General features: G+C 47.2%; 1 protein-coding gene and 1 non-coding gene across 3 annotated transcripts in view; both read right to left on the bottom strand.

Annotated features, from left to right (window-relative positions):
- Nucleotides 1-18,357: 18,357 nt before the first annotated feature.
- Nucleotides 18,358-18,495, bottom strand: LOC119931047. The gene has a single exon (XR_005451915.1). It is a non-coding gene; the product is annotated as a small nucleolar RNA SNORA7 (small nucleolar RNA).
- A 3,386-nt stretch (nt 18,496-21,881) lies between these two features.
- CPNE5 (copine 5) overlaps nt 21,882-25,053 on the bottom strand; it is a 63,783-nt gene continuing 60,611 nt past the window's right edge. For both annotated transcript variants that reach the window (XM_038749354.1, XM_038749353.1), the window contains exon 21: nt 21,882-24,766. In XM_038749354.1, the coding sequence (XP_038605282.1) occupies nt 24,581-24,766 (186 nt within the window). In that variant the 3' untranslated portion in view covers nt 21,882-24,580. The remainder of the gene's footprint in view (nt 24,767-25,053) is intronic.

Here is a 25,053-nt window from a genome sequence, read left to right on the forward strand (position 1 = left end):
GACACCTGTTCTCCTTCCTACTTAGACTGTGAGCCCCATTCGTGACAGGCACTGTGTCCAACCTAATTTAACTTTTTACCTTCCCAGCTCTCAGAACAGTGTTTGACACGTAGTAAATGCTTCACAGATACCATAAAAAAAAATGTGTGGTTAGTTTGACTTACAAATCATCTCCCAGAGGAGAGGAGAGTAGAAGCAGCGTGGCTCAGTGGAAAGAGCCCGGGCTTTGGAGTCAGAGGTCATGGGTTCAAATCCTGACTCCGCCACATAATAATGATGGTGGCATTTATTAAGCGCTTACTATGTGAAAAGCACTGTTCTAAGCACTGGGGAGGTTACAAGGTGATCAGGTTGTCCCACGGGGGGCTCACAGTCAATCCCCATTTTACAGATGAGGTAACTGAGGCCCAGAGAAGTGAAGTGACTTGCCCAAAGTCACACAGCTGACAACTGGCAGAGCCTGGATTTGAACCCATGACCACTGACTCCAAAGCCCGGGCTCTTTCCACTGAGATGTCTGCTGTGTGACCTTGGGCAAGTCACTTAACTTCTCTGAGCCTCAGTTACCTCATCTGTAAAATGGGGATCAAGACTGTGAGCCCCACGTGGGACAACTTGATCACCTTGTATCCCCCCCAGCGCTTAGAACAGTGCTCTGCATATAGTAAGCGCTTAACAAATGCCCATCATTATTATAGGGGCTTGTGAAGAGGCATCCAGGCAGGAAACTGTCTCCTTCCTACTCTTCTTGCCATATCTATTCTATTTATTTTATTTTGTTAGTATGTTTGGTTTTGTTCTCTGTCTCCCCCTTTTAGACTGTGAGCCCACTGTTGGGTAGGGACTGTCTCTATATGTTGCCAATTTGTGCTTCCCAAGCGCGTAGTGCAGTGCTCTGCACATAGTAAGCGCTCAATAAATACAATTGATTGATTGATTCTTGCCCTGGTGGGCTGTGGGATAGACCCCTCACCATCGCCAGGATGTAAAATTGCAATCTTGCCTCACCAACTCACAGGGAAGGAACCCTCGAGGAAGAAGCGAAGGCCCTTGGCTTTAGAATGAAAGAGAATCTTCAATCTAATATCCTGTCCAGAAGGTGGTTGGGTGTGAACGGAGACGGGAGGAAGAGATGAGAGAGGGAATCACCAAGCAAACAGAACAGAACATATTTATTACTCTATTTATTTATTTATTTATTTTACTTGTACCTCTCTATTCTATTTATTTTATTTTGTTAGTATGCTTGGTTTTGTTCTCTGTCTCCCCCTTCTAGACTGTGAGCCCACTGTTGGGTAGGGGCTGTCTCTAGATGTTGCCAGCTTGTACTTCCCAAGTGCTTAGTCCAGTGCTCTGCACACAGTAAGCGCTCAATAAATACAATTGATTGATTGATTGATAACAAGGGGGCTTTGCTGCTCCACATGCGGAGTTGGAAAGAATCCCTAGGGCCAGCCAATACCGACTTCTAGAAGTGATCAGAGACCACTACTAGTTGGGGGCCACCAGCAAACACTGTGGGTGCAGTTGATTTGGCATATGTGTGTTTGGGGTGGGAGGGTGTACGGATCTGTAAGCGTCTGTGGGTGTCAAGGTAAGTGAAGCCATCAGACTGGAAGAACGCTGTGGGCGGGGAATGTGTCTGTTTACTGTGACCTCGTACTCTCCCAGGCGCTTAGTACAGTGCTCTACATGGAGTAAGTGCTCAAAGTAGGAATTGTCTCTACTTCTGAAGTGTACCTTCCAAACGCTTAGTACAGTGCTCTGCACACAGTAAGCATTCAATAAATACAATTGTATTTATTGTATATATGTATATTGTGTATATGTATATGTATATATGTTTGTACATATTTATTACTCTATTTATTCATTTATTTATTTTACTTGTACATATCTATTCTATTTATTTTATTTTATTAGTATGTTCGGTTTTGTGCTCTGTCTCCCCCTTTTAGACTGTGAGCCCACTGCTGGGTAGGGACTGTCTCTATATGTTGCCAACTTGGACTTCCCAAGCGCTTAGTACAGTGCTCTGCACACAGTAAGCGCTCAATAAATACGATTGATTGATTGCTTGATTGATTGATTGAATGAATGAATGAATACAATTGACTGACTGACTCTTCTCACACTTCCCTAACCCTGGGCAAGGTCAAGTCATTCTTCAAGGACTGACTGTTGACAGTCTGTTTCCAGACAGGAATAGTGGTGAAGGAAACTTGATTAATAATAATAATAATAATAATGGTATTTGTTAAGTGCTTACTATGTGCAAAGCACTGTTCTAAACACTGACTGTGAATGCCCCCTTCTGTAGCCCAGTTACTCCCCGGAGAATTTAAGGATAATAGCAATGATGATCTCTGTTTTAGAAAATGAGCCATTGGATGATAATAATGATATTAAATAATGGATGATATTAATAATAATAATAATAATAATAATAATAGTATTTATTAATCGCTTACTATGTGCAAAGCACTGGTAGTCATACTAATAATAATCAATCAATCAATAGTATTTATTGAGCGCTTACTGTGTGCAGAGCACTGTACTAAGCGCTTGGGAAGTCGAAGTTGGCAACATATAGAGACGGTCCCTACCCAACAGTGGGCTCACAGTCTAGAAGGGAGAATAATAATAGTTGTGGTATTTGTTAAGCGCTTACTTTGTGCTAGTCACTGTACTAAGCACTGGAGTGGATTCTAGCAAATCAGGGTGGACACAGTCCCTGTCCCACGTGGGGCTCACAGTCTCAATCCCCATTTTACAGATGAAGTAACTGAGGCACAGAGCGGTGAAGTGACTTGCCCAGCAAACAAGAGAAGCAGCATGGCGTAGTGGATAGAGCACAGTCTTGGGAGTCAGAAGGTCATGGGTTCTAATCCTGTCTCTGCCACTTGTCTGCCGGGTGGCCTCGGGCAAGTCACTTCACTTCTCTGGGCCTCATCTGTAAAATGTGGATTTAGACGGTGAGCCCTATGCGGAGCAGGGACTATGCCCGATCCGATTTGCTTGCATCCACCCCAGCACTTAGTACAGTGCCTGGCACGTAGCAAGTGCTTAACAAATACCATAATTGTTATTATTAAGTGGTGGAGTTGGGGTTAGTAGAGGGAATTCAGGGTATAGTGCAAATGGCTCAACGCAAATCATCACCACTGCTGCAAAAACAATCCAAGGCATATGTCCCGTTGACCGTAAGACAAGCCTTTCTCCTTTTAACCACTGGTTTCCTGAGCGGTGGTCACCACAGTAGCAAGGGGAGAGAAAAGGTGCTAGATTGTATTTTCAGCATGGAAGAGTCCAAGAGTTACTCTCTCCATTCATTACACTCATGAATATGGTTCTTGCCATCAGCTCTGTCACCCTTCAAACCAAAAGATGATTTTTTAAATGGTATTTGTTAAGCACTTACTATAAGCCAGGCACTGTACTATGTGCTGGTGTAGATACCAGCGTGGCTCAGTGGAAAGAGCACAGGCTTGGGAGTCAGAGGTCACGGCTCCGCCAATTGTCAGCTATGTGACTTTAGGCAAGTCACTTCACTTCTCTGTGCCTCAGTTCCCTCATCTGGAAAATGGGGATTAAGACTGTGAACCCCCCCGTGGGACAACCTGATCACCTTGTAACCTCCCCAGCGCTTGGAACAGTGCTTTGCACATAGTAAGTGCTTAATAAATGCCATTATTATAATTATTATTATTATTCAGCTCAATTGGGTTGGACATATCCCTGTCTCACCTCAGGCTCCCGGTCTTAATTCCCATTTTACAGATGAGGTAACCGAGGCACAGAGAAGATAAGTGATTTGCCCAAGGTCACACAGCAGACGTGGTATAGCCAGATTCATTCATTCAATTGTATTTCTTGAGCGCTTACTGTGTGCAGAGCACTGTACTAAGCGCTTGGGAAGTACAAGTTGGCAACATATAGAGACGGTCCCTATCCGACAATGGGCTCACTCTCAGGCCCATGCTCTTTCCTCTAGGCCACGGCGCTTCTCCAATTCTACTACTGAGGACGGTGACTTTCCACGGAAGATTGGGAAGAAAAAGGGAGCAGAGAGCAGTCAGTTATTGTTTCCTTCCTGCAGACTGTTGGCTCCAACCACTCTCTGCAGAGTGTGGTGGTGTTGTTTTGTGATCCCGCCTCAGAGACCCGTGTTCTTCCCGGCACGTGTTCGGAAAAAAAGTCCCCCGGTTGCTGCTGCTGTGGCTTTCTAGTAGTCAACAACTTTATTACATTGCTTAGAAGTCAAGCCATTCAATCAGTAAAGAGTATATATTGAGCGCTTACTGTGTTCAGGTAGCTATGAGTGAAGTGGGTTGGCCACCGTCCCTGTCCCACGTGGGGCTCACAGTCTTCATCCCCATTTTACAGATGAGGGAACTGAGGCCCAGGGAAGTGAAGCAACTTGCCCAAGGTCACACAATGGAGCCAGGATTAGAAACCAGGTCTTTCTGACTCGCAGGTCCGAGCTCTATCTACTAGTAGTAGATAGAGAAGCAGCGTGGTTCAGTGGAAAGAGCCCGGGCTTTAGAGTCAGAGGTCATGGGTTCAAACCCCGGCTCCACCAACTGTTAGCTGTGTGACTTTGGGCAAGTCACTTAACTTCTCTGTGCCTCAGTTCCCTCATCTGTAAAATGGGGATTAAGACTGTGAGCCCCCCGAGCGACAATCTGATCACCTTGTAACCTCCCCAGTGCTTAGAACAGTGCTTTGCACATAGTAAGCGCTTAATAAATGCCATTATTATTATTATTAATAGTAGTAGTAGTCTCTATATGTTGCCAACTTGTACTTCCCAAGCGCTTAGTACAGTGCTCTGCACACAGTAAGCGCTCAATAAATATGATTGATTGATTGATTGATTGGTAGTGGTATTTGTTGGGTGCTCACTTGGTGCAGTGCACTGTACTACGCCTTGCCGGGTATTCATTCATTCATTCAATCGTATTTATTGAGCACTTACTGTGTGCAGAGCACTGTACTAAGCGCTTGGGAAGTACAAGTTGGCAACATCTAGAGACGGTCCCTACCCAACAGCGGGCTCACAGTCTAGAAGGGGGAGACAGACAACAAAACAAAACATATTAACAAAATAAAATAAATAGAATAAATATGTACAAATAAAATAAATAAATAAATAGAGTAATAAATCCGTACAAACATACATACATATATACAGGTGCTGTGGGGAGGGGAAGGAGGTAAGGCGGGTGTTCAGTCTCCCTCCGCCTGGTGCTGGGAGACATAGGGTTGTCTCCCCTTCCCTCCCTGCCCCGTCTCCGGCCCTGCTTGCGGGAGGAACTGAGCAAAGTCCCGGCGCTCCAAACATATCCCAAGCCCTCAGAACTAAGGGAAAACTAAAAACAGATCCCAAATGCTCCCCACATCCTGAGAAGCAGCATGGCGTACATTGCCTGGCACACAGTAAGCTCTTAACAAATATCACAATTATTGTTATTATTATCGTTATTCACAGTAGGTGTCCCCAGGCGCATAAACTCTTATAAATACACTAGCAAATTTCCTTAAATACACCAAATCCTGAGCTCTTAGGCAGGACATTCAGGTTCACTGTCGGAGTGGGTAGCCAGTACAGGTAGGAAGCAAGGACAATCAGCGCTTAGAACAGTGCTCAGTGCTTAGAACAGTGCTCAGTGCTTAGAACAGTGCTTTGCACATAGTAAGCGTTTAATAAATACCAAAAAAAAAAAAATAAGCAGCATGGCTCAGTGGAAAGAGCACGGGCTTTGGAGTCACAGGTCATGGGTTCAAATCTCAACTCCTCCACTTGCCAGCTGTGTGACTTTGGGCAAGTCACTTCACTTCTCCACGCCTCAGTTACCTCATCTGTAAAATGGGGATGAAGACTGTGAGCCCCCCGTGAGACAACCTGATCACTTTGTAACCTCCCCAGCGCTTAGAACAGTGCTTTGCACATAGTAAGTGCTTAATAAATGGCATTATTGTTATTATTATTATATTAAAAGGCTGTCATTTGTAGTGAGCATGCCCCAAACCCCCTACCCCTTCCCAGATGCTCCAGCTTCACTGAACTGGACACCAGGATTCCAGGCAGCAGCATGGCATACTTGATAGAGCACGGGCCTGAGAGTCGGGAGGCCACGAGTTCTAATCCTGACTCCACCACTTATCTGTTCTCCCCCTCGTCCCCCTCTCCATCCCCCACATCTTACCTCCTTCCCTTCCCCACAGCACCTGTATATATGTTTGTACATATTTATTACTCTGTTTATTTATTTATTTATTTATTTATTTATTTATTTATTTATTCATTTATCTTACTTGTACATATCTATTCTATTTATTTTATTTTGTTAGTATGTTTGGTTTTGTTCTCTGTCTCCCCCTTCTAGACTGTGAGCCCGTTGTTGGGTAGGGACTGTCTCTATGTGTTGCTGACTTGTACTTCCCAAGTGCTTAGTACAGTGCTCTGCACACAGTAAGCGCTCAATAAATACGATTGATTGATTGATTGATTGTGTGAAGCAGTGTACCATGCACTTGGGAGAGTATGATCTCTATTCTCATGGAGTTTACAATTTCTTGCGTGTGCCTGTAGAACTATCAATGCTTTCCCCATCTAAGTGTTATGACAAATATGCTTCTGGGCCATCGCTTGATGTTATCATATTATGCTGTGACTTACTGGCTTTCATAATCACACTTAATCTCGATTCCCTCATCTTCTAGCACATTGCAGGGAAGCATTTACTCTAAGTGGTAAATATTTTAATGTCTTCGTCGGTACCTGTACCTGTATATATGTATATATATATATATGTTTGTATGCATTTATTACTCTATTTATTTTATTTGTACATATTTATTCTATTTATTTTATTTTGTTAATATTTTGTTGGTCTCCCCCTTCTAGACTGTGAGCCCACTGTTGGGTAGGGACCGTCTCTATATGTTGCCAACTTGTACTTCCCAAGCACTTAGTACAGTGCTCTGCACACAGTAAGCGCTCAATAAATTCGATTGAATGAATGAATGAATGAATGAATGAATCTGCTGCAGGGCTTTGGGCGAGTCACTTCACTTCTCTGGGCCTCATTTACCTCACTTGTAAATTGGGAGGCTATGACATGTGGGCCAGGAACTGTGCCCAATCCAATTTCTTTGTATCCACCTCAGTGCTTAGTAGTGCCTGGCACTTAATAAATACCATTATTATTATTATTATTCTGCCTTGAGATGAAGGGTTGAGGGTGAACAGAGTCAGAGGACAGAGCAGGGATGAGGTCCTGTCCCTCTGCCACTTGCCCCTGTGTGACTTGAACAAGTGATTTGGAGAAGCAGCGTGGTCTAGTGGAAACAGTATGGGCTGGGGAGACAGAAGATGAGGATGCTAATTCTGGCTTTGCCACATGTCTGCTGTGTGACCTTGGGCAAGTCACTTCACTTCTCTGTGCCTCAGTTACCTCATCTGTCAAGTGGAAGTTAAGATTGTGAGCCCCATGTGGGACAGGGATTGTGGCCAACCTGATTACCTTGTTTCTACCTTTGTGCTTAGAACAGTGCTCGGCACATAGCAAGCGCTTAACAAATACCATAATAATAATGAGAATAATAATAATAATAATTATGTCACAACTGTTCTGGGTTTGTGTTACCTCATCTGTAAAATGGAGATTCTTTACTTGTTCTCCCTCCTCTCTAGATGGTGAGCTCCATGTACAGTGCTAAGTGCTTAGTACAGTGCTCTGCACACAGTAAGCGCTCAATAAATACGATTGATTGATTGATTGATTGGAACAGGGGCTGTGTCTGACCTGATTATCTTGTAGCCTTACCCCAGTGCTTGGTTCATAAGTTCATTCATTCATTCAATCATATTTATTGAGCTCTTACTGTGTGCAGGGCACTGAACTAAGCACTTGGGAAGCACAGATTGGCAACAAGTAGAGACAGTCCCTACCCAACAACGGGCTCACAATCTAGAAAAGTGCTTGACAAATATTATTATTAGTATTATCGTTATTATTATCATCATCCCTTCTGGGATGGTTAGTTCCCAGAGAGCAGGTAATGCAAGAATCCACTTCCTACTTCCCCTTCAGTCCTCATCCTCTGTCCTGCCTCCAAAAAGAGTTTGGCAAAATCACAACCAGGCTCTGCCAACACACTGGCCAGCATTTCTGCAACTCCTTTTCTGAGGTTTTTCCAAGCTCTTGGTGGGAGGCTATCTGTATCCTGTGATTTGTTTATGCACACACACATGTTCATGTATATGTGTTTATATATTTATATATCTGTAATGTATGTATATATATGTAATTGATTTATTTGTATTAATGTCCATCTTCCCCTCTAGACTGTAAGCTTTGTTGTTATATCATACTCTCTCAAGTGCTTAGTAAAGTGCTCTGCCCACAGAAATGCTCAATAAATACCATTGATTGACTGATTTCAAGCATTTTTCTTTTTCCTGTCCCTTTGACTTGTCTACTAAATTTTTTTTCTAATGTGGATGTGAGAACTTTCTGAAAGCTTTCTCAGTAAAGAAAGTTTTAAAGAATTCATTGAGCCGTTTCGGTTCTCTTCTTTCCACCTCTGAGTGTTTCTTTAATTCCACATCATCAAGGGGCCCCACTGATCTTCTAGCTGGCCTCCTGCTTGTGATATATTTGAAGAATCTTTTATTATTAATTTTGGCATCCCTGAAAGGGGCTCTTCACTGGGCCTCCTTCATTTTCTGTCAGCCTCTGGTCTGGCCCTCTTTAAGGGCTCTCTCTCTCTCTCTCTCTCTCTTTCTTGTTCTACCTCTCATTGTCCTTGTCTTTTATAAACTATCTGTACATCTTTTGTCTCAACCTTCCTTATGTGTCTGTGCCAGCCCCCTCTCCCTTCCCTTAGTCTTATATTGTGAGCCATTTGAAGGCCAGGGACTGTTTCTAATTCCTCCTTGTGTATTTCTTTTCTAGAGCTTAGTACAGTGCTCTGCACAAAGTAGGCTCTCAATAATAATGAGAATTATGGTATTTAAATACCATTACTACTACTACTACTACTACAAAGCGGCATAGCGTAGGGGATAGAGCACAGCCTGAGAGTAAGAAGGTCATGGGTTCTAATTATGGCTCTGCTACTCATTAGCTCATTAGCTCATTAGTGAGTCGATAAATTCATTTTACATTTTTCTCCTCTGTTCTCTGGCTATTTAACTTTGAGTTATTTTATTTTACTGCCAAGCTCAGGACATGTCTCATGCAATGCAGGATTAACCTTCTGGAAAGGAATAAAGGTTTAAATGGATGTCGGAAGCCACTGGCTCTTGGCCCTAACCCTAGAATCCCATATAGGTTAGAAATTGGGAAAATGTCGTTCTGTGACTCTACCCAGTACAAGATCCTAGCATGCCCAACACCAGCTTTTATATGACTGAGGTGCTGCCGAGCCAAAGAGAAACCGAAAATGGTCTGATACTTTTCTCTGGAGGATACCACGACTATCTTCGGAGTACAGGAGTCCATATGACAGTTGGTGCTTCCAGTTTGACTAGTTTTCCTTCTGGTTTGATGTTTCCCCAGCCACGACCCAAAACATGGAGTAATGTAGACTTCGGATTATTGCTCTTTCCTTTCCTCTCCATCCACACCGCTACCCTGCTCGTTCAAGCTCTCATCCTATCCCATCTGGACTACTGCATCTGCCTTCTCTCTGATCTCCCATCCTCGTGTCTCTCCCCACTTCAATCCATACTTCATGTTGCTGCCCGGATTGTCTTTGTCCAGAAACGCTCTAGGCATGTTACTCCCCTTATCAAAAATCTCCGGTGGCTACCAATCAATCTGCGCATCAGGCAGAAACTCCTCACCCCAGGCTTCAAGGCTGTCCATCCCTTCGCCCCCTCCTACCTCACCTCCCTTCTCTCCTTCTCCAGCCCACCCTGCACCCGCCGCTCCTCTGCCGCTAATCTCCTCACCGTACCTCGTTCTTGCCTGTCCTGCCATCGACCCCCGGCCCACGTCATCCCCCTGGCCTGGAATGCCCTCCCTCCGCCCATCCGCCAAGCTAGCTCTCTTCCTCCCTTCAAGGCCCTATTGAGAGCTCACCTCCTCCAGGAGGCCCTCCCAGACTGAGCCCCTTCCTTCCTCTCCCCCCTCCTCATCCCCCCATCTTACCTCCTTCCCTTCCCCACAGCACCTGTATATATGTATATATGTTTGTACATATTTATTACTCTATTTATTTATTTATTTATTTTACTTGTACATATCTATTCTATTTATTTTATTTTGTTAGTATGTTTGGTTTTGTTCTCTGTCTCCCCCTTTTAGACTGTGAGCCCACTGTTGGGTAGGGACTGTCTCTATATGTTGCCAACTTGTACTTCCCAAGCGCTTAGTGCAGTGCTCTGCACACAGTAAGTGCTCAATAAATACGATTGATTGATTGATTGATTAGCTGTGTGACCATGGGCAAGTCACTTCACTTCTCTGGGCCTGCAGTTACCTCATCTGTAAAATGGGGATTGAGACTGTGAGCCCTACGTGGGACAGGGACTGTTTACAACCTGACTTGTTTGTATCTATTTGGGCTTAACAAGTACCATTCTTATTCTTATTCTCATTATTACATGAACCGTGTCCGAACTGAGTAGCTTGTATCTACCCAGCACATAGCACAGTGTCTGGCACATAGTAAGCACTTGACAAGCACCATAATAATAATAATTATAACTGCTATTCCTCTCCAGTTCTCACTCAGGTGATTTTTCCATTGCTTAAAAATCGCCTTCCCCTCTGTGACCAGCTCCTTATATACGCTATATATGTATGAAGACGATACCAAAATTGCCTCTGTTACCTCATCTATAAAACGGGGATTAAGACTGTGAAGCCCATGGTCTAGTAACAGTACCATGGCCTACTGGCAAGAGATGGGCTTGGGAGTCAGAGGATGTGGGTTCTAATCCTGACTCTGGCACTTGTCTGCTGTGTGACTTTGCCATACAACTTTGCCAAGCATATACAGTACTTTGCCAACTGGCCTTGCAGGGTTTCTTTTTGGCTCCGTTTTATTTTTCTGGGACCCACATTTTCCTTGGGCTTCAGATGCAGAATTTTTAAAGAACTTCCAATTTTCATTTTTTTTTTTTAAATGGTATTTGTTAAGTGCTTACTCTGTTCCAGGTACTGTACTATGTGTTGGGTAGATACAAGCTACTCAGTTTGGACATGGTCCATGTAATAATAAGAATAAGAATGGTATTTGTTAAACCCTTACTATGTGCCAAGCACTGTTCTAAAAGCTGGGGTAGATTCATTCATTCATTCATTCAATCATATTTATTGAGCGCTTACTGTGTGCAGAGCACTGTACTAAGCACTTGGGAAGTACAAGTTGGATACGAGGTAATCAAGTTGGACACAATTCCCATCCCACATGGGGTTCACATTTTAATTCCTATTTTACAGATGACGTAACTGAGGTTCAGAAGAGTTAGGGGACTTGCCCAACATCACATTCATTCATTCATTCATTCATTCATTCAATCAATCATATTTATTAAGCGCTTACTATGTGCAGAGCACTTTACTAAGCGCTTGAGAAGTACAAGTTGGCAACATATGGAGACGGTCCCTACCCAACAACGTGCTCACCGTCTAGAAGGGGGAGACAGACAACAAAACAAAATATGTGGACTGGTGTCAAGTCATCAGAATAAATAGAAATAAAGCTAGATGCACATCATCAACAAAATAAATAGAATAGTAAATATGTACAAATCAAATAAATAGAGTAATAAATCTGTACAAACATATATACAGGTGCTGTGGGGAGGGGAAGGAGGTAGCGTGGGGGGATGGGGAGGGAGACACTGCAGACAAGTGGTGGAGTCAGGATTAGAACCCACATCCTCTGACTCCCAAGATCGTGCTCTTGTCACTAGGCCATGGTGCTGCTACTAGACCATGAGGCTCACAGTCTTAATCTCCATTTTATAAATGAAGTAACTGAGGCAATTTGGGTATCGTCTTCATACATATACAGCGTCTCAGTTTGCTTCTCACCACTTGGGGCAAGGAGAATCTGGAAAGGAGAATTTCCAGATCAGAGACAAGGAGGAAGAGAAGAGTTCTGAGAGGGAAGGTGTAAGGAGGGGTGGTAGGAGGAAAGGGGAAGAGGAAGAAGAGGAGGGAGAAAATAACAGAGAAAAGGAGAAAGCCCCCCAAAATGTCCTCTCAAAGTATAGGGTGCTCAGGAATCCCGCTGCCAGTGATGAGTTTGTCAAAGACAGAGACTGACCCTCAGAGAGATAATAATAACAATAATAATTATGGTTCTCTTTAAGTGCCTATTAAGTGCCAAGCACTGTACTCAGTGCTGGAGTAGATACAACATAAGTCCAACATGAGGCTCACAGCCTAAGTAGGAAGGAAAACAGGGACTGAATTCCCATTTTACCATGAGGAGGCACCACTTAAATACTTTGATCCTCACCCCAACCCCTTGGCACTTAGGTCCGTATCCTCATACTCCACTATTTCCCCTCTCTGTAATTTATTTTTAATGTCTGTCTCCCTCTGTAGACTGTAAGCTCCTTGTGGGCAGGGATCACGTCTACCAAGGTTGTGTCTATCAGCTCATTTGTACTGTATTCTCCCAGTTGCTTAGTCCAGTGGTCTGCACACAGTAAGCACTCAATAAATACCATTGACTGGGGGTTTTTTGAATGGTATTTGTTAAGCATTTACTATGTGCCAGGCACTGAATTAAGCACTGAATTAAGCGGGTTGGACACAGTCCCTGTCCCACCTGGGGCTTGTACTCTTAATCCCCATTTTACAGTTGAGGTAACTGAGGCCCAGAGAAGTGAAGTGACTTGTCACACAGCAGGCAAGTGGCAGAGCCAGCATTAGAACTCAGGTCGTCTGTCTCTCAGGCCCGTGTTCTTTCCAGTAGACCATACTGCTTCTCTGATTGACTGAGAGGATGCAGGAGAGTGCTTAGGGAGGAGAGTCGGGGTTTAGGGGAGGAGGGGAGCCATGGAGGCAAGGCTGGAGGTCCTGGGTGCCTGGTTGGGGAGGTCTCATCTGGCTCTTCATGTCTTTGGAAAACTCCCCTAGCCTCAGGAGTTCACAGAAGGCTGGTCACCTGAGTCCTCTTGTCTGGACCTACCTCCCCACACTCCTTGGATCTAGCCTTGTGGCCTCTTTTCCACTACTGTGATTGTGTTGATTATTTCCTCCAGCTCTATGTGTGGATCTGGCCTCCTGTTCTTCCAAGTTCCTTGGGGTCTGTGCCACAGATGTGTCTCTGACCACCAATGCCAGGGGGTTGAAGGCAGTCTGTCTTGGCAAGCTCCAGGGTCTCTGGACACTTTTCTTCGGAAAAGCGTGGGGCTGAGGGGGACAGGCGAAATTTAACTTATTTGCATCTCAATTTTTCCATCTGGAAAATGGAGATGTCACCCCTGTAGCCCTCCCTCCCCTATTCCTAGAGGCTGGGCTTGGAGATTTCTGGAGGAATGTAAGCAGAGACGGGGCCAGACTTAAAGATCTCTGGAGAAATGTGGGTAGAGATGGGATCAGGCTTGGCGTTATCTGGAGAAATGCGGGCAGCGATGGGGCTGGGCTTGGAGATTACCGGAGAAATGTGAGCAGAGATGGGACCGGGCTTGGAGATCTCTGGAGATATGTAAGCAGAAATGGAACTGGGCTTAGAGATCTCTGGAGAAATGCAAGCAGAGAAAAGGGAAGGCTGAGCGGGGGCCTTGGGACAACTTGTGCCCGCGATTTCAGCCCTGAGAGGAGAAACAACATGGTTTAGTGGAAAGAACACAGACTTGAGAGTCATAACTGAAACTGTGAGCCCCACGTGGAACAGGGACTGTGTCCAACCTGACTTGCTTGTAACCCTCCTACCCCCACAGCACTTAGTACAGTTCCTGGCCCACAGTAAGCTCTTAACAAATACCATGATTATTATTATTATCAAGGCTGGGGTTTTGTTTCTTTCAATGGTGTTTGTTAAGCGCTTAATGTGTGTACTAAGCTCTGGGGTAGATACAAGTAAGCACTTAACAAATACCATTATTATTATTATTACTATCATCATCATCACCATCATTATTATTAGAGGAGAGGGGCAAAGGAGATGGAGACCCAAGGAGGCAAAGGAAGCCCTGAGGTTTGAGGGAGGGGCTTGTCAAAACGTGATGTTTGTGGAAATCATCAGAGTCTAATTTGTAATGAAAAGAGGCACTGGAGTGGAAGCACTTTTGCCACATCACATTTTGAACGGGGACAGTGACAACACAGACTCCCATCTGAAGCTCTAGCCTTTGGCAACAACATTGCCAGCGCTTTGAAAAGTCCATTCCAGAGGGGCCAGGGCAGAATCCCGGCAAGGCCTGGTCACGCATTAGCCCTGGAAATCAGGGATTTGCCCAAGTCTGGCTGGAGGGTGGGTGGCCGGGTGCAGTGAGGGGGCCCTGAGGAGAGGACATCCCTTTAAAATAGCGCCAATGGACCACTGTTCTACTGGGCTTTAAAACATCTGTAGCTCAGAGTCCACTGGAGGACTGCTGTGGATCCATCAATCAGCCTACCAATCAATGCTATATATTGTTTGTTTATTTGTTTTATGTATTTGTTAAGCACTTACTATGTAGCAGGCACTGTATTAAGCACAGGGGTAGATAGAAGCTAGTCAGGTTGGACACAGTCCATGCCTCTGGGAGTTGGGGCATAATAATGAATAATAATGATGATATTTGTTAAGCGTTTACTATGGGCAAAGCACTGTTCTAAGCACTGGGGTTGCTACACGGTAATCAGGTTGTCCCACGTGGGACTCACAGTTTGAACCCCCGTTTTACAGATGAGATAACTGAGGCCCAGAGAAGTTGAGTGACTTGCCCAAGGTGACACAGCAGACAAGTGGCAGAACCGGGATTAGAACCCAGGTCCTTCTGATTCCCAAGACCATGATATATCCACGAGGCTATACTGCTTCCTGTTCGCTCTCCAGTGGTTTCTTCCTCACGGCTTTCAAACATGCTCGTGTATCCTCATCCTATAAAAACCCCTCCATTGACCCTAATAACTTACCCCATCGCTCTCCTACCATTCTTCTCCAAACTCCTTGAGGGAGTTGTCTACACCCACTGTTTCAAGTTCCTCTCCTCCAATTCTCCCTTCGACCCCCCCCAATCTGGCTTCCTCCCCCTTCATTCCACCAAAACTGCCCTCTCAAAGGTCACCGATGATCTTCTTGCCAAATCCAACTGCCTCTACTCCATCCTAATCCTCCTCTGCTACCTGTGGACCACTCGATTCTCCCAGAAACGTTATCAAACTTTGACTTCACTGACAGTGTCCTCTTTTGGTTCTCCTTCTATTTCTCTGGCTGCTCATTCTCAGTCTCTCTCAGATTCCTCTTCTGCCTCCCACCCCCTAACTGTGGAAGTGCCTTAAAGCTCAGTTCTGGCTCCCCTTCTACTCTCCATCTACATTCATTCACCCACTCAGACAATCGTATTTATTGAGCACTATGTGCAGAGCACTGTACTAAGCTCTCGGGAGAGTAATAATAATGATGGTATTTGTTAAGTGCTTACTATGTGCCGAGCACAGAATTGGCAGACACGTTCCCTGCCCACATTGACCTTACAATCACTCCCAAGACTTCAACTTAGAGAAGCAGCGTGGCTCAGTGGAAAGAGCCCGGGCTTTGGAGTCAGAGGTCATGGGTTCAAATCCCGGCTCTGCCACTTGTCAGCTATGTGACTTTGGGCAAGTCACTTCACTTCTCTGGGCCTCAGTTACCTCATCTGTAAAATGAGGATGAAGACTGTGAGCCTCCCGTGGGACAAACTGATCACCTTGTAACCTCCCCAGCACTTAGAACAGTGCTTTGCACATAGTAAGTGCTTAACAAAGACCAACATTATTATTATTATTATTATCTACCATCTCTATGCGGATGATTCCCAAATCTACATCTCCAGCCCTGATCTTTCTCCTTCTCTGCAGTCTCACATTTCCTCTTGTCTTCAGGACATCTCTACTTGGATGTCCCACTGACGCCTCAAACTTAACATGTTCAAAACAGAATTCCTCATCTTCTTCCCCAAACCCTGTCCTCCCCCTGCCTTTCCCATTACTGTAGAAAGCGCCACTATCCTCCCTGTTTCACAAGCCTGTAACCTTGGCATTATCCTTGACTCATCTCTCTCATTCAGCCCACATGCTCAATCTGTCACTAGATCTTCTCGGTTCGACCTTCACAGCATTGCTAAAATCCACCCTTCCCTCTCCACCAAAACTGCTACCACGTTAATCCAAGCACTCATCCCTCCTTGATTACTGCAACAGCCTCCTCGCTGACCTCCCTGCCTCCTGTCTCTCCCTATTCCAGTCGATACTTCACTCTGCTGCCCAGAACTTTTTCCTAAAAACCATTCAGTCTACGTTTCCCCACTCCTGAAGAACCTCCAGTGGTTGCCCATCTATCTCTGCATCAGATAGGAATTCCTTACTATCGGCTTTAAAGAACTCAGTCCCTTTGCCCCCTCTTACCTTACCTCTCTGATTTCCTACTACAATCTACCCGACACACTTCACCCCTGAAATGCCAACCTACTCACTGAACCTCAATTTAATCTATCCTGCCACCAACTCTTTCCCCACATACTGTTTCTGGCCTGAAATTTCCTCCCCTTTCAAATATAACAGACCATCATCTTATTAGAACCACATCTCCTCCAAGAGGACTTCCCGACTAAGCCTTCATTTCACTGACTGGCTGCCTCTTCTTCCCCTCCCATCTGTGTCACCCTTAGTACAGTGCTCTGCACATAGTAAGCGCTCAATAAATATGATTGAATGAATTTGCACCCTTTATTCACGCCCCCCTCAGCCCAACATCACTTATGTGCCTATCCATAATTTATTTATTTTTATTAATGTTCGTCTCCCCCTCTAGATTGTAGACTCCTTATGAGCAGGAAACTTGTCTACCAGCTGTTATATTGTACTCTCCCAAGCACTTAATACAGTGCTCTACACACAATAAGTGCTCAATAAATGACTGATTGATTGATTTGAAGGCAAGGCTTAGTATGTGCCAAGCACTTTACTAAGCTCTGTGGTAAGCAGCATGGCTCAGTGGAAAGAGTATGGGTTTGGGAGCCAGAGGTCATGGGTTCTAATCCTGGCTCCGCCACTTGTCAGCTGGGTGACTTTGGGCAAGTCACTTCACTTTTCTGGGCCTCAGTTACCTCATCTGTAAAATGGGGATTAAGACTGTGAGCCCCATGTGGGACAACCTGATCACCTTGTACCCCCCCAGCGCTTAGAGCAGTGCTTCACACATAGTAAGCACTTAACAAATGCCATCATTATTACTATAAGCAGGTTAAACCTGGTCCCTATCCCACATGGGGCTTGTAGTGTAAGTGAGTCCCTTATCAGGTCACCAGCACCTCAAGAGCAGAAGCTGTCTCCCCTCTTTCCTCTGTCCCCACTTCCTTCACCAACCGCCTAAGTGCCCTCGCTATTATGCTCCTCACAATGGTATTCCAGTCCAGAAATTGTTCAACCTCTTTCTCCAACCTTTCCTTCTCCAACCAGGGGGAGACTGTGCAATGAGGAGGCCCAAGGGGCCTGGAGCTGTACTAAGCGCTGTGGCTGGGGTCAGGGGCTGGCGGTCTGATGGGGAAAAACCTGGGCAGCTCTGGGCCGAGGGAGATTTATTTATTTATTTTACTTGTACATATCTATTCTATTTTATTTTGTTAGTATGTTTGGTTTTGTTCTCTGTCCCCCCCTTTTAGACTGTGAGCCCACTGTTGGGTAGGGACTGTCTCTATAGGTTGCCAGTTTGTACTTCCCAAGCGCTTAGTACAGTGCTCTGCACATAGTAAGCGCTCAATAAATACAATTGATGATGATGATGATGATGATGATACAGCACTCATCTCCCACCCTCCTTGGCCCACTCCTCAGGGCCCAGCACTGTTGCAGATGCCCAGCCCTGGAGTAGATGGAGGACACAGAGGCTTGGTGGACAGGCAGCCGTGGTCTCCTTCTGTTCCTTCTCTCCAGGAGTATGAGGGGAAGGTTGTGTGCTGGGGAGGCTTGTCTTGTCTTATGCCATCGAGTCGTTTCCGACCCATTGCGACGCCACGGACGCATCTCTCCCAGAATGCCCCGCCCTCCATCTGCAATCGTTCCGTTAGTTTATATATAGAGTTTTCTTGGTGAAAATATGGAATTGGTTTACCATTGCCGCCTTCCGTGAGGTGAACTTGAGTCTCCACCCTTGACTCTCTCCCAAGTCTCTGCTGCCCAGCATGGGTGAGTTCTGACTTGTAGCAGATTGCCTTTCACTCGCTAGCTACCGCCCAAGCTAGGAATGGAATGGATAGGCCTCTGCTTGACTCTTCCTCCTGTAGCTGAGACTGGTAGAGTACCAGAAACTCTCCAGGTGCGACCCTGAGAGAGGTGGGGAGGGTTGGGGTAGTTGGAAATCCACTCCTTCTGCCTGGTAAGTCAGGGTAGGCTCCTTGGAGAGAGTGGGGTAGGAGGAAGAGTGGGGTAGGAGGAAGAGTGGAGAGGTTCAACTAGGCCTCTTTGAGGTTAAAACTCTCTTTACCTCATGTAGATTGTGTCCAAGGTGGGATAATTGTACGATCTGAGCAGGAATGTTGTTCTTGACGTTTTCCATGTGTCTCCTGACTCTGTTGGACTTTGTCAAGTTTCTAGTACAGTGTACTGCATCTAGTGGGTGGTCAATGAATGACATTATCATTATTACTATTATTGATAATATTTATATATATATGTATAGTTATTTACGTCTAGTAATGTTTATATGTATTTGTATATTATATATACTACAACTAGAGGTAGTAGTAATAGTTACTAGTAAATAATTATGGCATTTGGTTAGTAATAATAAGATGGTATTTGTTAAGTGCTTACTATGTGCAAAGCACTGTTCTAAGCACTGGGGAGGTTACAAGGTGATCAGGTTGTTCCACGGGGGGCTCACAGTTTTAATCCCCATTTTACAGATGAGGTAACAGAGGCACAGAGAAGTTAAGTGACTTGCCCAAAGTCACACCGCTGACAGTTGGCAGAGTAGGGATTTGAACCCATGACCTCTGACTCCAAAGCCTGTGCTCTGTCCACTGAGCCAAGCTGCTTATTAGTAGTAGTAATAATAGTAGTAGTAGTAGTACATTGTAAGCTTCTTGAGGGCAGGGATCATGTCTACTAACTCTATTGTACTCTCCCAAGGGCTTAGTGCAGTGCTCCACACAGAGTATGTGCTCAGTAAATATTCTTAACTGATTGATTGATAATTGCTGTAGTCCAGAGGCTGCTGATGGCCAAAGAGCCAGTTACAAATTCCCAGGCAACAAATCGTTGCCTAATTGAAAGGGAACATCTCTCGGGATGAAGCAACCTGGTGATCTCACCGGCAGCTGAGCCAGTGCTGGCCCAGAAATTGGGTCTGGGGGTTAGGTCCTGGGAAAAGAGTCATTTAGAAGGGAGACGGGAAATTCAAGGCCAAGGAGAATTGCAGGCGGGAGGAGCTGGGGAGAGAAACCAGAGGAGAGGAGCCTGGCTGTGGAGACAGAACACAAAGCAAAGCAGGAGTCCCTGCAGCAGAGAGCCCGGCCAGCTGGGTGACCTTCAAAATCTTGGGGAGTCAATCTTGAGTCAGGAGAAGCCTAGGCCAGGGAACTGGTAGAACATGGGCCTGGGAATCAGAGGACTTGGATTCATAATTCCAGCTCTCCTTCTTGTCTGCTAGGTGGTCTTCACTTCTCTGCACCTCCGTTCCCTCATCTGTAAAATAGGGATTTAATTCCTGTTCTCCCTCCTATTTACACTGCGAGCCCCCTGTGGTACGTGATTATCTACCCCCAAACTTGGCACATACCAAGAGCTTAATGAATACAATTATTATTATGATTATTATTATTATACTTTGACTCTCGGGACCAGGTTCTTTCCACTGGGTCACACTGTTTCTCCATGGAAACCCAGAGTACTGCCTAAATCTTCCCACCAGATCAGAACCACTTGGCAGGCAGATTCTTAGGCAGGCGGAATACAGGGCCAGGCCTCAGCTCCCCTGATCTGTGGACAGCTGCTCCCAGTCTGTCTTTGCACCCTGGTCATTCATCCATTCATTCATTCAGTCGTATTTACTAGAGCATAGGCTTGGGAGTCAGAGGTCATGGGTTCTAATCCCGGCTCCACCACTTGTCTGCTGTGTGACCCTGGGCAAGTCACTTTGATTTCTCTGGGCCTCAGTCACCTCATCTGTACAGTAGGGATTGAGACTGCGAGCCCCAGGTGGGACAGGGACTGTGTTTAACCCAAATAGCTTGTCTTCACCTAAGTGCTTAGTACAGTGCCTGGCACTTAATAACCACTTAACAAATTCCCCCTCCCCATCCCCCCCGCCTTACCTCCTTCCCCTCCCCACAGCACCTGTATATATGTATATATATTTGTACATATTTATTACTCTATTTATTTATTTTATTTGTACTTATTTATTCTATTTATTTTATTTTGTTAATATGTTTTGTTTTGTTGTCTGTCTCCCCCTTCTAGACTGTGAGCCCACTGTTGGGTAGGGACCGTCTCTGTATGTTGCCAACTTGTACTTCCCAAGCGCTTAATACAGTGCTCTGCACACAGTAAGTGCTCAATAAATACGATTGAATGAATGAATGAATGAATTAAGCGCCTACTGTTTGAAGAGCACTGTGCCAAGCACTTAGGTCCTTCCTGGATCAGCACTCATGGAAGCCTAGGATCCACGGCCCCCACTGCCTCCCAGCTGACTCATAACCTAATAATGATAATAATAATTATGGTGCTCGTCAAGCGCTTACTACATGTCAAACACTATTCTAAGCACTGGGGTAGACATAAGTTAATCACGTTGGACACATTCCTTCTCCCACATGGGGCTCGCAGTCTTAAACCCCATTTTACAGATGAGGTAACAGGCCCAGAGAAGTAAAGTGACTCACCCAAGGTTACACAGCAGATATGTGGCAGAGCTGTGATTAGAACCCACATCCTTCTGGCTCCCGGACGTGTAGTCTATCCACTAGGTCCCCAGCTGTTCCTCCTCCAGCCACACTCTGCTCATTTTATTTCCCCCAGGTCCTGGCTTCGATTTGCCAACCTCTTCAGCTCCAGCCTTTTTTTATGTTTTTGTCAAGTGCTGACTGTGTACCAAACGCCGTACTAAGTACCGGAGTAGAAACAAGGTAGTCAAGTCAGAAGCAGTCCCTGTTCCACATGGGGCTCACAGGCTAAGGAGGAGAGGGAAAACAGCTATTTCATCCCCATTTTACAGATGGGGAAACTGAGGTAGGGAGCAGTGAAGTGACTTGCCCAAGGTCACACAGCAGATGAGTGGAAGAGCCAGGATTAGAACTCAGAACCCCCTTCCCTACCTCACAGCACTTGTGCATATTTGTACATATTTATTACTCTGTTTTATTAATGATGAGTATATATCTCTATTTTATTAATGATGTGTATATATCTATATTCTATTTATCTATTTTTGATGCTATTGATGCCTGTCTACTTGTTTTATGTTGTTGTCTGTCTCCCCCTTCTAGACTATGAGCCCGTTGTTGTGCAGGGATTGTCTCCATCTGTTGCCAAATTGTACCTTCCAAGCACTTAGTATAGTGCTCTTCACACAGTAAGTGCTCAATAAATACGATTGAATGGATGAATGAACGAAAGGTTCTCTGACTCCCAAGTCGATACTCATTCCATTTGGCCACACTGCTTCCCGCCTGGCTCACCGCCAAATCCATGCCAAGAAAAGACCGGCTGCCTGGCTAGTAAAAGGGCAGGGTTTATTTCAATTTAAGGCAAATCCAAGACAGAGCAACTCACGTCAGACACTCAGCACAAGACAGGAGTGTGAGATGCCGTCATCATGCACATAAAAAACAGGGGGCGGAGGGGGAGCCTGGTTCAGGCCAGCTGCCTCAGGCGATGGCACCGGGGTCCGGGGCATGGAGTCGGCCCCGGCCGGGAGGCTCCGTCCGTCTCCCCTCAGTGCCCCTCGGCCACATGCGACAGGACAGAACTGGCATGCATCACCCAGTAACAATAGGGCTGGCCGCCCCAGTGGGCTCCCACATGACGAGTCGGGGAGTGGACTGGCGCTACTTCTGGGGGTGACTCTGGCCTGTGACTTCTGAGAGCTGGAGCGACCTGGCCCAAGGCAATCGCAGCCCCTACTTGAGCAGGATGGGCAGCTCGCCCGGGGCCGGATCCCTCCCCAGCCTCAGCTTCAGACTCCCCCAGCCCTGGATCCCAGGGGGTGAGCTCCAGGCGTGGGAGCCATGGGAAGACTTGCTCCAGGTTTGACGATCTACCCATCTGGGGAGAACTGTTCCCAGAACCACTGCCCCGGCAGCCATGCTCCCGGGGCCGGACACACTCCCCACGGCCAGCCAAGCCCCTAGGCCGGGGATGCCCTGAAGTAGCCTCACCCAGGGGCAGGGCACCTTCCCCTGCAGCTTCACCCCGAGGAAAGGCATTCTCCTCAGCAAACTTGCCCCTGGGCAGGATACCCTCTCTCAGGCTGGGCATTCTCCCCAAGCAGCCTCATCCTGGGGCCAGGCAACATCCGTAGCAACCAGCCGCTGGTCAGGGCACCCTCCCCAGCAGCTTCAGCTGCAGGCCAAACAGTTCCTCAGCAGTCACATCCAAGCCCAAGTCCAAGCACCCGCTCAGACCCAGAGGATCTCCCTCGGCAGCCGAGGCCTGGGGGGAAGCCAAACGAGGGAGTGGTCTTTCCCAGGAGGGGGCATCTACGGAAACTGTGGCCACGGCCGCTGTGGCCTCCCCTTTTCCCTGCTCTTTCCCACCTCCTGGCTCAGCTCCTATTTCCACAGGTGGTGGGAGTGGGGCTTTCTTTGTTACTGTAATTCCTGCTTGGAAGTTATACATATTGTAGAACCCAGATCATTTCCACAGATGATCTTCAATGGCCTCGCCCCTCTACCTCAAACCACCCTCCTTGCTTCCTACCCCTCCTCAGAGCAACAGAGGCCGCAGCTGGACTGAGGGCAGGGAGGCTCCTAACCAACTCCTCTGGGGCCTCTTCCAAGCCCGAGACTCTCCCTGACCCTTAACTCGGGCTGTTCAATTGTCAGAACTGCAGAGTCCTACCCATCTCTGCTCTGCCCACCTCCGCTGGGCAGCTTTGGGCCAATCCCACTTCAGGATCGGCAGCAGGTGCCCCTGAATTCCCAGATGAAAAGGTGAGGCAGAGCCCAGAGCCGGAACTGAGCCATCCCGCCCCATCGGAAGAAGGGAGAGACAGCCAGGGTGGTTGGGGGTGCACCTGGATGTTTGGGGGTGCCCCTTGGAGTCGAACCACCTCCCTGCCTCCATAGCCAGAGTAACGCCAAAGCAGCCCCAAGACCCGCCTGGAGGGACGGAGCCCCCGGACTGAGTGACTGTGGAAAAATGGGACACAGGCCAGGGCTGAAACTGCCCAGAGTTACTGCCCATTCCAGAGCAGGGAACTCTGGGCACAAGAGAGTGATGTTGGTGGGTTGGGGAGGCCTGTGGTTGTGTGGGTGTGTGTCTTGAGTGTTCAGGAGCTGTGAGTGTTGGGTGAATGCTCGTGTCTACGTGGGTGGGGAGGCAGCTCTCTGCAGTGCCTGTGCGTGTTGTTTATATGGGTGTACACATGTGCCTGGGAAGATGGGTGCCTCTGTTCGATGGATCTCATGTGTGTCTGAGGGTGTGGATGGCTGTGTGTGCACATATGTGTCTGTACTTAACTTTATGTGTAAGTGCATGTGTGTGTCCGGGTGTGGAAGTGGTGGGTGAGTATGTGTGCGTCTAAGGGGGAGGCCGCGTGTGTGTGACTGACTGTTAATTAGCCATTTGGGGTAGGAGTGGGATCAGGCCTGGGTTATTAGGGGTCCAAAGAAAGGATCTGGGGCAGGGTCCCCCAAGGTCTCCCCAGATCCCTAAGTTTCCCTTCACCCTCTCCCTGTTGGTTGCCTGTAACTTGGACGTGCTCCACGCTGGCCTCTCCCCGCCTGCCCCAGGATCTGCCCTCTGGCCTGGCAGCTGGGCAGCCTGGCAGACTGTGGCATCAGAAGATAATCCATCCAGAGACCCCCCGAGGCCCTCTGGCACCTCCTATCTCAGCAGAAGCGAGAGCCACTGCTGATCCCCTCTCCCTCACCTCCTCCCACCCTCCCTCTTCCCCTCCCTCTGTCCCCCAGATTGTCTCAGGGGCAGAGCTGCAGACCCCATTGTCCTCAGCCTCCAGTCGCATCCCTGCGCACTCCCGACAAGGCTCAGTCCCTGGCTCTTCCTCCTCCTCCTGTTCTTGGGGACATTTCCTCACTCTAACCCTCCCCCAGTTGCCCCAGGCTCTTCGGCAATCCAGCCCTGGGGTCCTGCTACCCCTGGGGCCCTGGGATATAGAGAGGGTGGGTTGATGGGTCCCTGGAGCCTGGGTTTCCTGCTCCCATCCCCAGCACCCCGGGCCCAGGGCTCAGGGCTCAGATCTGCGTGTGCAGGGAAGGCGGTTGTGCGGGGCCGGGGGATGCGGGGCCCGGCCGGATCCCCCGCCCCTTCATGTAGGAGATGAGCTGGTCGGGGATCTCCGCCAGGACGTCCTTGGCCAGCCGCGCCATGCTCAGCACGTGGTTGCCCGTGCGGTCGATGTAGTCCCGGAAAGGCACGAACTGGAGGTTGGGAGGAGGGGAGAGGGATCAGAGGGATAGGAGAGAAAGACGGGGTGGGGTGGGGCCCTGAGGGTGGGATGGAGGAGGGGTGAGGTACCCCAGGGGAGGAGGCAGAGCCGGCTTTTCACCACCCAGCCTAGGGGAAAAGCCCTGGACTGGGCACCCAAGGCAGCAGCTTGACCTGGATGGATTTGGCTGCTGTGTCGGCTCCCATGCTTCCCCGTCCTTTCTCCTCCCCAGCAGGGCTGTTCCACATTCTCCTCCCCAGTCTCTGCTCCCTGCTAGTC

The sequence above is a fragment of the Tachyglossus aculeatus genome, chromosome 7 (assembly GCF_015852505.1).
Source record: "Tachyglossus aculeatus isolate mTacAcu1 chromosome 7, mTacAcu1.pri, whole genome shotgun sequence".
NCBI lineage: Eukaryota > Metazoa > Chordata > Mammalia > Monotremata > Tachyglossidae > Tachyglossus > Tachyglossus aculeatus.